Source organism: Watersipora subatra, chromosome 1 (assembly GCF_963576615.1).
Source record: "Watersipora subatra chromosome 1, tzWatSuba1.1, whole genome shotgun sequence".
Lineage (NCBI taxonomy): Eukaryota > Metazoa > Bryozoa > Gymnolaemata > Cheilostomatida > Watersiporidae > Watersipora > Watersipora subatra.
In genome coordinates this window covers 10,283,215-10,298,267 of record NC_088708.1, presented here as the reverse complement: position 1 = coordinate 10,298,267, position 15,053 = coordinate 10,283,215, and the positions used below count along the sequence as shown (strand labels likewise).

The following is a 15,053-nucleotide window of genomic DNA, read 5'->3' as shown; positions in this document are numbered from 1 at the left end:
ATTCAGCATACCGACTGCCAAATTTTAATTTTGAGATAAGCTTTTGTCGATAATGTGTGGCAAAAAATTTTTCATAGGGAGAGGGCGAAAAAAATATCGTGTTCTACATCGTAAGGTGAAAAAATCGTAAAACAGGGTCATCATAACCCGAAGGTGCACACACTGTACATTTTACTGCTGCTAAATCAATATTGTAGTTGTCTTCTTTTAGTCATACACTGATAATGGCCATTTTGGACATGAATCTACCAAAATTAGAATATCAAAAGTAACAATTATGCTCACATGAAAGCAGAATAAACAGCTATTGACTAAAGCAAGCAGGTACTTGTCAGAAGTGCGGTTAACGATAATGACAATGAAATGTGAAATATTAGCCACATAATAAAAATATAACAATGTCCTTTAACTTTGTCTTGACTATAAGCTGTGGAGAAATGTTTAGAAGTACATGTATGTGTTTCTATTATTGCTCAAAATCCAATTTTAAGTACTGATGCATGTTCAAATTGTGCCTGTTTTTTTAGAATAATAATGGTACTAGTATATGACTATCTATCCCCCAATTATTTAATATTTTATTCATTTCAAGATTTTTTTTCAGTGTATGGAAGTGAGTTGTTATGTTGAAAAAGTGTCTGGTGAACCACAACAGGTCTTTCAACTGCGTGCATCGAAGAGCTGCATTCATAAACACTTACAGATTGTAAGCAAAGGCCTTTGATATAGGCTGTAAAGTGTATTTGATCTGATATAACTGTCAAACTGATTTCCAATAGATTTTAATACTCACTAATAATCTGGCATTTTTTATTTATTGCTCTTAACACATAGGAAACTATCAATTTATTAGCCAAAATATGTTTTTGCAGAGAATTTGCAGTTGTTTGTTACAACGCTGACTAATACAGCAATGTCCCTTAGTTTATAACTGGTCCCACGACCAAACACGAGTGAAGCGATTGTTTGGGAGCTTTATGATAAATGCATATGTGCACACAACTCACGAAAGTTATTCATCATCGACTGTACCCAAACCCTGCTACCGAAATCCCATCAAAAATTTAACCATTTTTGTGTAAAGTCGTTCAAGTATAATAATGATACAAAACACATATAAACCTATTTAAATATGTTACCAAGTCTTTGAAAATTGTAGACAATATCCTAAAACTTACCCATCTGATCGGATTGTATATAAATAGAAAGGTAAATTTGGCCTAAAATCGTCATTAAAACTTGACAAGCCTTTTTTAATCAAAATTAAGACTGGTCATCAAAACGCCCATAAAGCCGTGCGACAGTTGATAGAACCATAAAGCTGTGCGCATTTCACGAGAAAAGCGTGCACATTTCACCAGTCTATGACATTGTCCAATTGCCGAAGGTTTCTGTAATAAACGTAGAAGTACTGAAAAGTAATCGTTTCTTTTTTGCCGATTTTAATTTTGGATTTTAATTTGCCGACATTTTGGACACTTATAATGAGTACTTTGGTACTCCAACTGATGTCCAAAGCAGTGAAAGTAAAGGAAATGACGATTATATTTTTCTAACGATTCTTATAAGATTATTACAATATTTAATTGTAAGAATAATTATTCGATTTTATAAGATTACCTTATTATAAGATTTAGTTACCTATAAGAATAATCATTTGAATTTACAAGATCAAAGTATATAGTGACCGATGGTGTGCAATATGTTACTGTTATTATTTTTCTAAAGATTTTGTTGATGATACTACGGCTGTGCCCAATATCGTGGTACTGCCAAGCCGTTTTTAACATCTGCAAAATTAAGTAATAGGCCAACATTCTCTTATAGATATTCATCTATTTCTATAACAAACAGCTAGAATATTTTTAGATTTTTAAACTCAGCATAATTTTTTAGATATAAATACAGAAATCTAGATCACACCTAAATATCACAACTTCTTGATATTGGTTGCTATGACGTTTGAAATATAAACAAAATTGTGCATTGGTTTTCGTTTCTCAAACTTTAACACCAGTTTTTTCAGAACTATGTTTTTGCACTAATGATAAACATGCATTCAGTTTATTGACCATAAAATCTGCTGTAATTAAGCTGGAATCAAGTTTTTTTTTCAAAATAACTGAGAATTTTCTCCTTCTGCTAGTGTAGATAACTCTAAATCTCCCAAACCCGACTTAACCATGGTTTCTGTGACATGACCCATTTCTTTATTTTGCTCCAATTTGCAAAAAACTTCCAGACACACGGGAATGCTAATGCTTGCTTTCTGATACAGATACTGTCAAAACCATTCTACATTCAACACAACCAACTTTCAAACTGTGTATATTACACAGCAGCTTGCCATTTTACTTCTAATATTGCATTTCTCTTATTGCAGGGGAGAGATATAAACATATAATCTTTTCCTTTCATTATTGCTGTTTGTTGTACATAATAACACTCAGTACATTACAGCTACCATTGCAGCTACCATTGCAGTTCTCCTATTGCACTGCAGTGCCATTTGACTGCTAATATTGCATTTCTCACCCAGCAGTACCCTTTCTTTTTCCATTATCACTTTGGTTGTGGGCTGTATGACAGTGGGCTGTATGACAACTTATCTTATTTAAAAATGTTGTTAATAGAGTTCTACCATCCTCTAGAGCCAGTTCTATGTTTATACCGCTGTAAAAGTGTGAACAGTGGCAGTCTACTGTGTGCATTTTATGCAAATACAAAGAAATGATATTTTTTAGAATAATTTATAATCAGTAGGTGTACTTTTGCACAAGCAGTACTCTAATTGTTGTCATGTCTAGCTAACCCGAAGAACTTAACGTTATCAGCAACACATTCTTACGGCATCATTTTTGAATGTCCAAATCTTTTGCAGAACATCTTTTCTGATGATTTATTTATATTTGCCACAAAAACATTTTACAAACAATGTAATTCTAGACAGGAGAGTTTTGTCGATGGCAAAATTTGGGCTACGAGTACGGATTCCACAAAATCGTTTCTGTTCTATCGCTAAAGATGAAATTTACTTTTGAGTTGGAAAAGATTAGGTACTTTGTTAAAGTTCTGTTTAATTCAATTCATTTCTACGATAACAATACAAAGATAGTTAGCCAGTGCTCGCACTAACAGCTGTTTATAGCCCATATTTTTATGGAGCCTTGACTATATATGGTGCTCAAAGTGTGCCAACTTTTCTACAAGGTCATAATTGGAAGCAAAGATGGAGATACTGGTAGGAAGGAAGGGGTCCAGGGGTGGGTATCGTGCAAGCTCGCGGTTGCAGTTTCTTCAGTATTTCTGAACTGCGGATTGAATTGAACGAATTACAATGCATTGATACAGGAGTATTTGATCCTACATATGATCGTGTTAATATACAAAAATGTCCTACGTTTCACTGCACTATACTTCATTGGAGATATTACTTTATGGGCACAAAGCGCTTCCAAGATGAACCACAGTTTTGCATTGCTGAGTGAAGGAATACCCAGGAAACTACTTGTAATGTAACATGAAGAGCACTCGCACACTAGCTACTAGCTACTAATAAAGTACTCAAGTTTGATGTACAGAGATGCTCTTGGCTTGTCACGTTGCCTGCTGTATTAGGGGTCGTTATTCATGGCAATAAATACAATCTGTAGGCGGATCTAGGTCATACGATGAGCTGGTAGAAATTGTATGCGAATACCATTCCTATCTGTCATGAGTGGGCGTATGAAGTCATGAATGGGCGCATGAGGTCATGAATTGAACTGATAGAATTGTAGGATGCTGATGGGCTGAAGGTTTTAAAGATCAGGCATTAATTATAGGGTAGAGTTTTCTTTTCATACCACCTATCCGTAATAGTAGTTGTAGGGGGACATTCTTTCAGTTGGAAGTTAGACCTTACAGCTCTCAGTTATATAACCAGATTTGTATCTCTTACTTAGTGAGCGAGTCAGTTTTACATCATGAGGTATGCATGCTACGCACACCTAGCTTGTATTCTATGATTTTATGTCTGTCTGCGCAGCCAGTAATGATCTGTTCAATAATGATATGTAAAGCATGATGAACATATAAAAGTTGCTCCAGAGGCGAGCATGCTAGGTTGTGCTCTGTGTTTGCAGGCAAACTATATCAAATAAGCAAATTATAAATAAAGTGAAACTGCTTTATCCCTTGTATTGTTAATAAGGGTTGAGGGTGCGAGCATTTTACAAGGTCGTGACTTATTATGGTTGTACATTACTAGCGAGTTACAGTGTAGACGACTCCTTTTTAAGAATATCTGTGTTTAAAAGTTTGTAGTAAGTTTCAGAAGTCATCTATGTAGACCTATTTCATTTTCAATGGTGCTCATTACACCAGTCTGCCCTCAATTTCTACTAGTTACTCTGATAGAGCATGGCTTCCTTCATTAAAAGAGATGCGTGTGTCTAGATGGCATTTTGGGAAGTGTTGTTGTTCTCATAATGTTCCCATAGTACTACTAGAATCTTTTTAAAGACTTGAATTACAATAACAATAATTTTTAGCTCTGATGCCACCATGTGCCTTCTTGTTATTTCATACTCTAAGCTATGATTCAGCTACTTCCTGTTAGAACAGGAGTAGCTCTATGCTCCTGTTAGAACAAGAGTAGCTCTATGTTCCTGTTAGAACAGGAGTAGCTCTATGTTCCTGTTGGAACAGGAGTATGTCTATGGTCCTGTTAGAGGAGGAGTATCTCTATGTTTCTGTTAGAGCAGGAGTATCTCTATGTGTTCCTGCTAGAACAGGAGTAGCTCAATGTTTTACTACACTTGCTAATCTGTCATACAATCTGTATGTATTCATTCATCATGTTTAACATTGCTTGCAGGTTCCTTTCTGAGGAAGCAAAATACTTTCTTCTATGGGATTTCTTTCAGAAAAACTCATTATTAACTATAATAGTTATATGCCAATGATATGGCTTATAAGCAACTGATGCCAACAGATGACAACTCCCATTGTTTCATTGACTACCTGCTGTTAGACTGTGAGGCTGGATGCTCGCCCTCCACGACTTCATTTTTTCGTACTATATATATACAACCTTACGTTAGCCTCAAGGCATGTAGCTAATAGGAGAATGGTTGCCGATTTCCTGGCAGCCTACTCCCCTTGCTGAGTGCATCTTTGGGCAACTATTTCTATAGCTGACAAAACATGCCCCGCGAGTTGGACCTTTTTTAATAGTTTTGCTTCGTTCATGTTGAGGTGTAATAAGTTGACTCAAATCAACTTACAATTAAGTTTTTGCAGATTTGATGATGCCTTCCTTTTTTAAAATTTATAATCTAAGTTTTTATATTCTTTTTACAATTGAGCTAGTATAGCTCAGTGCATTCTGTAATTATTATATATACCGTATTTTACTCTAAAGAATTATGCTACATTTTATCTTCAAATGGTGGGTACAATACAATGCTGCTCAACAACTTGCATTTCTATTCTCTCTCTATATTTACAATCGGCTTCAAGACCGTATTAATTAGCTGAGAGCAAAACATAATACAGTTCCTCCGTAATCGGTTGTGACCAGCTAATTAATGGAGCGATCAATTCTTAGTTTGTTATTAGCAGCATTAGTACTTTCTGAAGTTAACCAGACAAAGTTAGCTGAATCGATTATCTTAAAATCTATATGCATACAGTAGATGAAAGTTTGAGATAGGCAATTATTCTCTCTCGACAATCATTGGCTTGAATACACATACATGTCAATGGCAGTCATTCATGCGTGGTGCCCTCCTTAGTCGGAGCCGTGATTCACTAGCGGCTGGAGCCTAGCAGCTATTTAGACAAGATAACAGTTGGTTTGGTGTTGACTCTACTAGTCGCTGTCGCACAACATTCAGCATGACTAGCAACGGTGTGACAGCAGTGCTGGTTCTGGTTACCTGTCTAGTGGGTAGGTTCAACTATACCTAGCTTTATTTCATACTCTTGCTTCACAGAGCTATCTTAGAAACTTGTGATCTACGCACACTGTGTGAGTGCCTTAAAAACGGTTCTCTATTAGCAAAAAGGCAAGCAGCTGCATTCTAGAGCTAGTTAGCTGCAGGCTAGAGCTAGCTGATACTCTACACCTAGCTAAAGTATGAATAACGTGACATTGACCTTAGCAAATAATTTCATCTCATACTTCCTCGTATCTAGTAGCTGGTTGGCCATCTACAAGTGGCCTGCCATGCAGCTATCAAGCATCCCATTGTCTTGTGGTGACTATGTGTTTGTAACTTCAGACTTCAGCTAACAATATGCTCACTTGAGTTTTTCAACTGTGGTCACCATGTATATGGCTGGGTTTCTTTAAATTCAGGTTTATCTCTCTATGGGCAATACACCTGACCAAGTTCGATAAAAGCATTCAATGGATGCATTGATACATTACAGTTAGATCAATTCTGAATATTGTTTCCTCTACAGGACACACATTTCATGCCTTCTGGTGAAACAACTAAATTGCTGTTACTAAAAATGAATAGTAGAAACTGCTGATGAAAATTAGCATGGTGGCAGCTGAGGGATGGTTTACGGATAGTCTTCGACTCCATAACAAGACAGCATTGGTTGTAATATGATGATGTGCTCCTCTCATATTCGTAAGATATAAAACCTTTAGTCGCAGCCATAAAAGTGAGCTCGAAAGCTTTAAGCCGGTTTTTCCATACTTTGTAGGGAAGTAAAAGCACAGCCCCTCGAGTAACTGAAAAAGTGAAAGCTAGTGACTGTGTTAGCCGCTCCATTATCAGAATTAGCAAACCAAGACTTGCTGACTAGTCTCAACAGCTAGAGTATTATAGTAATTTACTGGACCGTTATAGGTAAACGCGTTATAGGTAAATTTAGGAAGGATACACCAGCAGTCAGGTTGTGGACAAGTATTTTATGAGTAACCTTTGGTCTCATAATATGGTACATAGGCTGTCAAATAGCCAGTACAGTATATTTGATTAGCTGGCCTCAAGCTACACACCATGTATGGCACAGTCGTATATGAACTGATTACAATTCATCTATTGTTAGTTATCCATGGCAGGTCGGAAAGTTTTTTTGTATCTATGGACTAGATTTATCAATGATGTTCTTGTTTGGAAAACAATAAAAAAAAGATTTTAACTTTAGTTCTGTTAGCCACATATAACTGTTGGAGCAATCCACATTCTTTTACACAGTTTGTATTTACCATGATTTGCTCTGTTTTAGTGACTTGCGATGCCACATCTTATGGAGTGAGCATATCAATATACAATGTGAATACGGAAAAAGTAAGAAAAAATTGAATGGTTTCCTATGAGGCTGATTTCTCCTTAGCACGTTGCACTGCTATAAAGCTTGTTTATAATTGGTCTTTATTTGAAATTCAGCTTACTTTTAAATGCTACTGGGCTGCCTTGTTTCTAGTTTAAACTATTTGGGCAGCTCCTTTTGCTAATATTATGTTTTCTTTTGCTATATGTTGATGTATTATCTCATTATAACGTAATAAACTCACACACACAGTTACTACCGATTAGGGCTCAATGAACTGGCAAAGAATTTAAAGTTTTCTTATCTTAAAAGGTTTTGAAAAACTCGACTCGCCATGACCATTTCTACCATATTTCGTAGTACTACGACAAGTTTTCAAAATGCGTTTCATCATCAGCCATTTGTTTTTGTAGCTCACTCAAATTGTGGCTGATTCTCAATTTGGAGACGCGATTGCGAAGGAGGCATCGACGTACTGTGCTGAGAACTGTGATGATCCATTCAAAGGGTAAAGCATTTTAAATCTTGCTATTTAACCTAGATTATGTAAAGTGTGTAAGTACATATATATTTGCATATCTCTTGAGTGTCGACATGTAGATTAACCAGCCTTTGTACAGATCATCTGTCATAGAGTCTGGTTAGCTAACACCTCGGCTTAAAGGTTGACTTGCCACAAAATTCACATTACAGTTCATTGGTATCAAAAGATTCACTATGTCTTACTTCGCTGTGTTGTAGGTGCAAAATATGTGGAAATGTGATTACAAGCTCTTAAAAGCTAAAAAACGAATAGACAATCGCAGCCACACGAGACCGCCGTAGTTTGGAATCTCTTTATAAAACGGCTCAAATGGGATGTAGTTATACGAGATGGCTTCTGTTTACACTTTCACGCAGCCTCATTCGTTGAAATATTTTCACAAATATACTTCACGCATTCAATAAAACCATGTCTATTGTACTTACGCGTCTATTTCATCGTCATTGTAATGCTGTCATTTTGAGCACTGATATCTCAAAACCTACCGTAAAAATTCGTTTAATTTTTCAACCTTAGCTTGAAGGAATACATATCATTGTCTGATAAACATGACAAACCTGTTGGTCACCTGTGATAATCAAAAAATGCTGCAGAAATTATTCGTGAAATATAGGTCACATGATCAGATTACAACTAGACGATTAGACCAGGCTGAAACAAAACTGTAAAGTAGCGAGCATCTATATTTGATACGGGGTCTTCGGTAAAACCCGAAGTGTTTGTCATAAACTAGTGCTACGAGAAGTTTTATATTGAGCCTCTTATTGGCCTTTCAATTCACATGAGAACATCACGTGACAAAACAATAACCAAATGTAATGGCTACGTCAGAGAAATAAACTGATTCCAATCTATGGCGGTTTTTTGTTTTTGAGCTTTCAAGAGCTTGTAATCACATTTCCACATACTTTGCACCTACAACACAGCAGAGTAAGACATAGTGAGTCTTTTGATACCAAATAACTGTAGTGTGAATTTTGTTGCAAGTCAACCTTTAAAGCTGGTTCACACAGTATAGCAGTATGTCGGTGTTAATCCCACAATGCATTGGTGATCGTTTGTGATAACATCGTTCACTTCATCACAAACTCATCCTCGTTTAAATATGTGCATAGTCTCTGACATATTCTCCTCATTACACAATGTGATCGGTGAAACGATGGAATACTAGTCCCGCAGCGACTATCAAGAAGGAAAAATATAGATTAAGATCAAGCAATCGTGACAGCCGCTCACTCATTGCACAGATCTAGACAGAAAAGTTTGATAGCCGCGATGTTTCCGGCACATCCGCATTACATCAGTGATATCATCAGCTTACGATGCACATAGCTGCCGAATGATCGCTGAGAGGACAACCCTGACATAAGGGGATACAGGGTGAACCAGTCTTTAGCTAAGTGCTAGAGCATTTGAAACAATTAGGGCCAGAGGCTATAGAAAAGTATATGCTAATTGTGTCAAGAACCATTCTTCACATCACCCTGGAGGTGAGACATGTCTTAGAAACTTGTCATCAGCCTTTCTGCTTTAAAGCTTTCAGTAAAATTTTAATATTTGTCTTTTTTAAATTGATTTTCAAGCTACACACTTCATTGGTTAATTGATTTTAAGAAATACATTCATATGAGCCAATCATGACAAACTGGTATGTGTATGTGAAAACATTGGACATTGCCAAGCCCTCTGTTGCTCGTACTTTACAGAATATTTCCATGAGAGCTTGTCAACTTGTCAGAATATTAACTTTACAGAGAGAGAGAGAGAGAGAGAGAGAGAGAGAGAGAGAGAGAGAGAGAGACAGAGAGAGAGAGAGGGGGGGAGAGGGAGGTAGAGAGGGGTAGAGGGGGAGAGAGAGAGGGAAGGGGGGAAGAGGGGGGGGGGAGAGAGGGGGGAGAGAGACAGCTGCTGTTATATAGTACTAGTTACTAATCTCGGTACCCTCCTTGATTAAGGCAATTAGTCTGGCTAGAAACACTAAGATACATGCGTAGCACCAGCTGGTAGTTTGTCAGTGCTGCTAGTAATGCTAAAATACCTACTAGTCAAATCATGGCTTCTGTTGGTCTGTTTAACAACTTTTCCTAGAGTTTTGCAGATGCATATGACCATGTACAATATTTAGGCGCAAGATATGCCATAAGTCAGCGGAGGTAGTTACAAATATTTAATATGTTCTACCATGAATATCACAAAACTGAAAGTAATAAAATAATTATATATTTGAACAATATTGTTTGCATATTTTACAGTTAGAGTAAACCATAATCTTAGTACGTGAACCCCTGCCTCCTGTGGGTGGCTAGTATCTTTAAACCAGGGATGTCTTGGTTAGTGATAGTGGAAGAAAGTGCTCTTGCAAAATATATGAAGGCTTACTTACACTGTAGGAGTTTTTACATAAACTAGTACCCTGGCAGCGTGGTGTGCCATGAAGATGATCAGGTGTAATAAGTATACATACAAATGTTCTGAGTTTTATTGGCCGGTTGATTAGTGCAGCTGTCGGAGTGTTAGTCTACCAAGCCGAAAACTGCTAGTTCAAATCCTATTGAAAGCAATTTTTTTCTAACCTGTAATTGTGACTTCAGATGGATGACACAGCTCTTATTATAGTAAAGATCTTTAAAATGCAACTAGCCACCACCTCATGTGTTCATCCTCTCAGCTGGTGGCTTACTCGCCACCACTTCATGTGTTCACTCTCTCAGCTGGTGGCTTACTTGCCACCACTTGATGTGTTCACCTTCTCAGCAGGTGGCTTACTAGCCACCACTTGATGTGTTCACCCTCTCAGCTGGTGGCTTACTCGCCACCACTTCATGTGTTCACCCTCTCAGCAGGTGGCTTACTTGCTACCACTTCATGTGTTCACCCTCTCAGCTGGTGGCTCACTCGCCACCACTTCATGTGTTCACCCTCTCAGCAGGTGGCTTACTTGCCACCACTTCATGTGTTCACCCTCTCAGCTGGTGGCTCACTCGCCACCACTTCATGTGTTCACCCTCTCAGCAGGTGGCTTACTTGCCACCACTTCATGTGTTCACCCTCTCAGTCGGTGGCGGCAATTTTAGGAGAGCCTTAATTTAATATGGGCAACATTTAATCTGGGCTGCCAGACTACATGTATAACATATGTATGGCTTTAACACTCTTTAAATTTTAATGTCTAGTTGCATTTAGATATGCCATTGCTGCCTTTCAATGCATAGAGAAGAAAATGAGGCGTGGTGTCAAGCTATTTTACCATGGTAGAGCTTCACACTTTGTATACAAAACATTATCTCTTCAATATATCCAATTTCAGTTGAGTTTTGCACTTTCATTAAATTAGATATTCAATGATTCTGCAAAGCCTCAAAACAATATTGGCTTGTTCCTTAGCAACCTCAGTGTGGAGCTGACAGGCGTTATAGATGACACACCCAATTCCAATGTCACCATCACAATTTCATCAACTTCTGGTGATAAGCTGAGTGTCCAAAAAACTGAAGGTATGTATAACCAAGAACTTCATAGAGGTATACATAGAAATATAAGTTAAAAATATAAATGTCCCACTGCTAACAGAGCCTACAACAATTCAGCTCATATAAACCTGTTCAAAGAAAAGGGTGCGGTAAGGGGCAGATACTGCAACTCCTGCAGCTGGAGCGCTGGCAGTGTTACATAGCCCTAGTGGTTCCAGCGATGTATCACAAAGTACCATTTATTCTTCTATCTGCGAGGCGAAGGCCAAGTTATGTTCATTAGTGATTTGTATTCAAAGCTGTCTGACTAAGAACTGTAAACTAACCGTTGCCTTGACAACGGACGGAAGAGATCGTCAAGACAACTACATGTCTGGCGGACTTTCTCTCAAGTACTTACCAAGGATATTCTATTACCATCAAATGTAATGCCCTACATATAACAGCGAGCCCTGGAGCAGCCATGTTAAAAACACTGAAGCAATTGTAAACAGGGTCGGCATTGAACACCGCCGTAAAAGTCGGCACACAAAATATATTTCACCAAGATGATTAAAAATGTAGCTCTAAATGGGTTTTTTTCCAACCTTCTTAGCTGAACTTGAAACAATTATATCCTCATGAAATTTCTCAACGATGATGTTAAATAGACTCGTAGCCATCTAAAAGGTGTCTGCGTTTATGGTAGCTTGTCTACCTTTTTACCTTTTCTTTAATATTTATACTTGTATGTACGTATGTATGTACATATGTATGTACATTTGCGCATATGTACGTATGTATATCTTTTTAATGGCATTGGTAATTATCAACAAAATGATGGTTTTTGTTATGTCAATAGAAAGACAGAATGAAAAGAAAATGTTTGAAAAACTTGCTGTTGAGTCATTTTTGTGAAAGTAAAAATTCTTTAGGGAAAAATGGCATACATATTGACATTGCTCTTGAGCCAACCAAACTCTGCATAACTTGTAAAGCTGTTTGTAAAAAAGTGTCTTAGCAACATGCAATTATGCTGGCGGTAACGTGTGAGATTTAAATTCTGCTTTTGAAATTATTGCTCGTTCTTAGTAACAACTTTTTAAAGCTATTCCAAAGATAGTAGCAGATAGTGAGCATGCGAAAAAAACTAACAAACACGCACATATATGGTATACCATATATAACACCAGATGTGCTATATACGGTATGCCGTACATAACACGTCTGGTGTTATATATGGTATACCGTATATGACACGTCTAGTGTTATATATGGTATACCATATATAACACATCTGGTGGTGAAGTTTATACTTTGCAAGTCTAGAAAAGACTTCTACATGTTCCATGTTTATTAAAGTTATACATTTTTTTGGCCTTTTCTTCTTTATAAATAATTTTCTTTAATTTTTCTTATTACTTTTGACTGGGAGATAGTTGAATAATTTATATATTATCATATAGAGTATTATCAACTATCATAATAAGCATATACTTTAACCAGCATAAACCATCATTTCTACTTTATTCTTCTCGAATTGCTTGTCATGTCCAGTTTTTGCATTGTTCAAAGACTCGCTTAACTCATTGATTCACATATTTTTTAAAGTCTGCGCTGTTTAATTGCAGCGATTAAAGCTACCCAATTAGACTGCTAAATATTAATTTGTTCAGTCGAATTTAATTATGTTGTACCCAAATCATAATTTCACTCAATTTTTCAGCAAAATTTTCACACCGATTCTGCCGGCACCATTCTAACTTTATCAGTTTCTGTTCTGTATATCACCTGAAAGATGAAAGTATTGCATTGACTACTTATTGAGGCTATGTGAATACAACTCACTTGTTATGTTGTCCAATTATAGAAATGTTTGAGGCCCGAGTCGACAAGATAAATGAAGCAACTGGCCAGAAGATTACCAAGGCTGGAAAGAAGTTTTTTGGTATTCCAGCTGATAATACTACCAATCTGGTGGTTACCATTGTATTTTTACTATTTACTCTCGTCTTTTTTCTTGTCGTTCTTTACCTCGTTCGTCACAAAGTCAACCACGAAAAGGAACACTACGAGGAGATGAAAGAACGAGAAAATAGCGCTGATGCCGAAATCGCGACTTGAATGTTTATATTTGAGAATTTAATTATCTGTTCAAAACAGATTATAGATGTGAGAAACTTAGATGTAGAGATTGAATATTGTCAGAACTCAACAAAGCAGTTTCAAAGTTATGCTTCCTTCACTTTTTCTCTATCGCTGTCTCTTGCCAATCTAGTATCTTACAACATTTTAATTCTTAAGCCTGAATAACATAGTAGCTGCTCTAGCTATATTGGAGTAACTATTATAAATAATCTTTTCTAACCAACTAGTTAACAGCAAATAAAATACAATTTGCTATTTTTATGATGTTCCGTATGCTTTTTTCAATAATTTAACTTCTAAAATTTGCTAAACATGCTATATAGTTGCAAAGAATGATATCATTTTTTCTTTTTTTATGTTCTAAGGCTAATCTGTACTTAACCTGCAACTAATTAATCTCTATCTAGTCTAATAAAGTATTCAAACAAATTGTCATTTTCTTAGTTGCATCGCTACATGTTGTCTCGTAAACATGAAAGACCAGTGCCAATTGATGACATTACAAACAGCTTTTAAGTATTCGATTAGATCCATTCAAGTGCTTTTGAGGCAGCAATGCCCTACATCTGTATGCAGAATGTGCATGAAAAGTTTACATGTTACCAACTTTTTCATGTTCATTGTTTCATTTGTTTCATTTCAATGTTTATTCAACATTCCACTGTTTACTGTAGATAGACAAAAGATTTAATACACTGTCAGGTTACCTCAAATGGACATAAGCGTTATACATTTCTAATATACATGTAAGAGAAAATGCAATAAGTCATTTGCAGTGTATTTTTGATTTAGTATTAGTGTTATCTGTTCACAATTTACACTTTTCTGGATCGCAAAATCAAACTTGCTATTTATTGAAATAATAATATAATAATATTATACATAATAATATTGTATCTGAAATAATAAGTTTGTTCAAGTTTAACTAATGTTGAAGCAGTTTTTGAATCACTGTTAAATCCTTTTCAACTGAGGATTAAAAGAGTTGATTATAAGCGTATATTTGTTTTGGCTTGCCTTCTTTCAATACAAGCGATGCTAGCTTAATGGTAAGTCACGTCCAAAAAAGTTTTTTTATTAAGTTTATTTAGTTTTTATTAAGTTTTTTTTTTAAGGCAATTTGTCTTAAGCTACTGTGTATTGTCTGCGTGAAATTCTATAATGGTGGTAATGGTTTCTAGCTTATACGTAGTCTTTATTGCTGTTAAGTAGAAAGTGTACTTTCACATTTCTTGATAGCGTAAAATATACTTCAAAGAGAAAACAGGTCTTTTTCAAAAAAATCCATAATTCATTATGTGCCAAACCGTGTGGAGCTAATAACATGAAAATATCTAGAAAGAATGACAAATTAATGAGTTAAATAATGATCTGAATGTTTAGACACTTTTGTCTGTTCTCCATTTTTATTATTAACAGTCAGCTACAAAAAGTTTCATTCTATAAATATTTAACATAAAATACAAAACATCCTTACCATTGTATTGAGCATTTTATTTAGCTAAACTTCAGTTTATTAAAACTGTTTGCATTAGTTGTTTAAACGTTTCATAGCTGTAGTGAACTTTAGTTTTGTCCTGAAGTTAAAGACAATTTTCATTATAAATTGGTAACAAACTTTTAATATATTTGTTGCA

At 36.1% G+C, this 15,053-nt stretch overlaps 1 protein-coding gene across 1 annotated transcript; it reads left to right on the top strand.

Annotated features, from left to right (window-relative positions):
- The first annotated feature begins 5,775 nt into the window (after positions 1–5,775).
- On the top strand, positions 5,776–13,851 carry LOC137407707 (uncharacterized). The gene is made up of 5 exons (XM_068094090.1): positions 5,776–5,932; positions 7,231–7,292; positions 7,689–7,783; positions 11,204–11,313; positions 13,139–13,851. The coding sequence occupies exons 1-5, from the start codon at positions 5,881–5,883 to the stop codon at positions 13,390–13,392; spliced, it is 573 nt and encodes a 190-aa protein (XP_067950191.1). The 5' UTR covers positions 5,776–5,880; the 3' UTR covers positions 13,393–13,851.
- Positions 13,852–15,053: the final 1,202 nt, after the last annotated feature.

Coding starts and splice junctions, on each gene's coding strand:
- LOC137407707 (XM_068094090.1), top strand. CDS start 5,881: ATGACTAGCAACGGTGTGACAGCAGTGCTGGTTCTGGTTACCTGTCTA. Junction 7,293..7,688: donor ACAATGTGAATACGGAAAAA/GTAAGAAAAAAT, acceptor TTGTTTTTGTAG/CTCACTCAAATTGTGGCTGA. Junction 7,784..11,203: donor TGTGATGATCCATTCAAAGG/GTAAAGCATTTT, acceptor CTTGTTCCTTAG/CAACCTCAGTGTGGAGCTGA.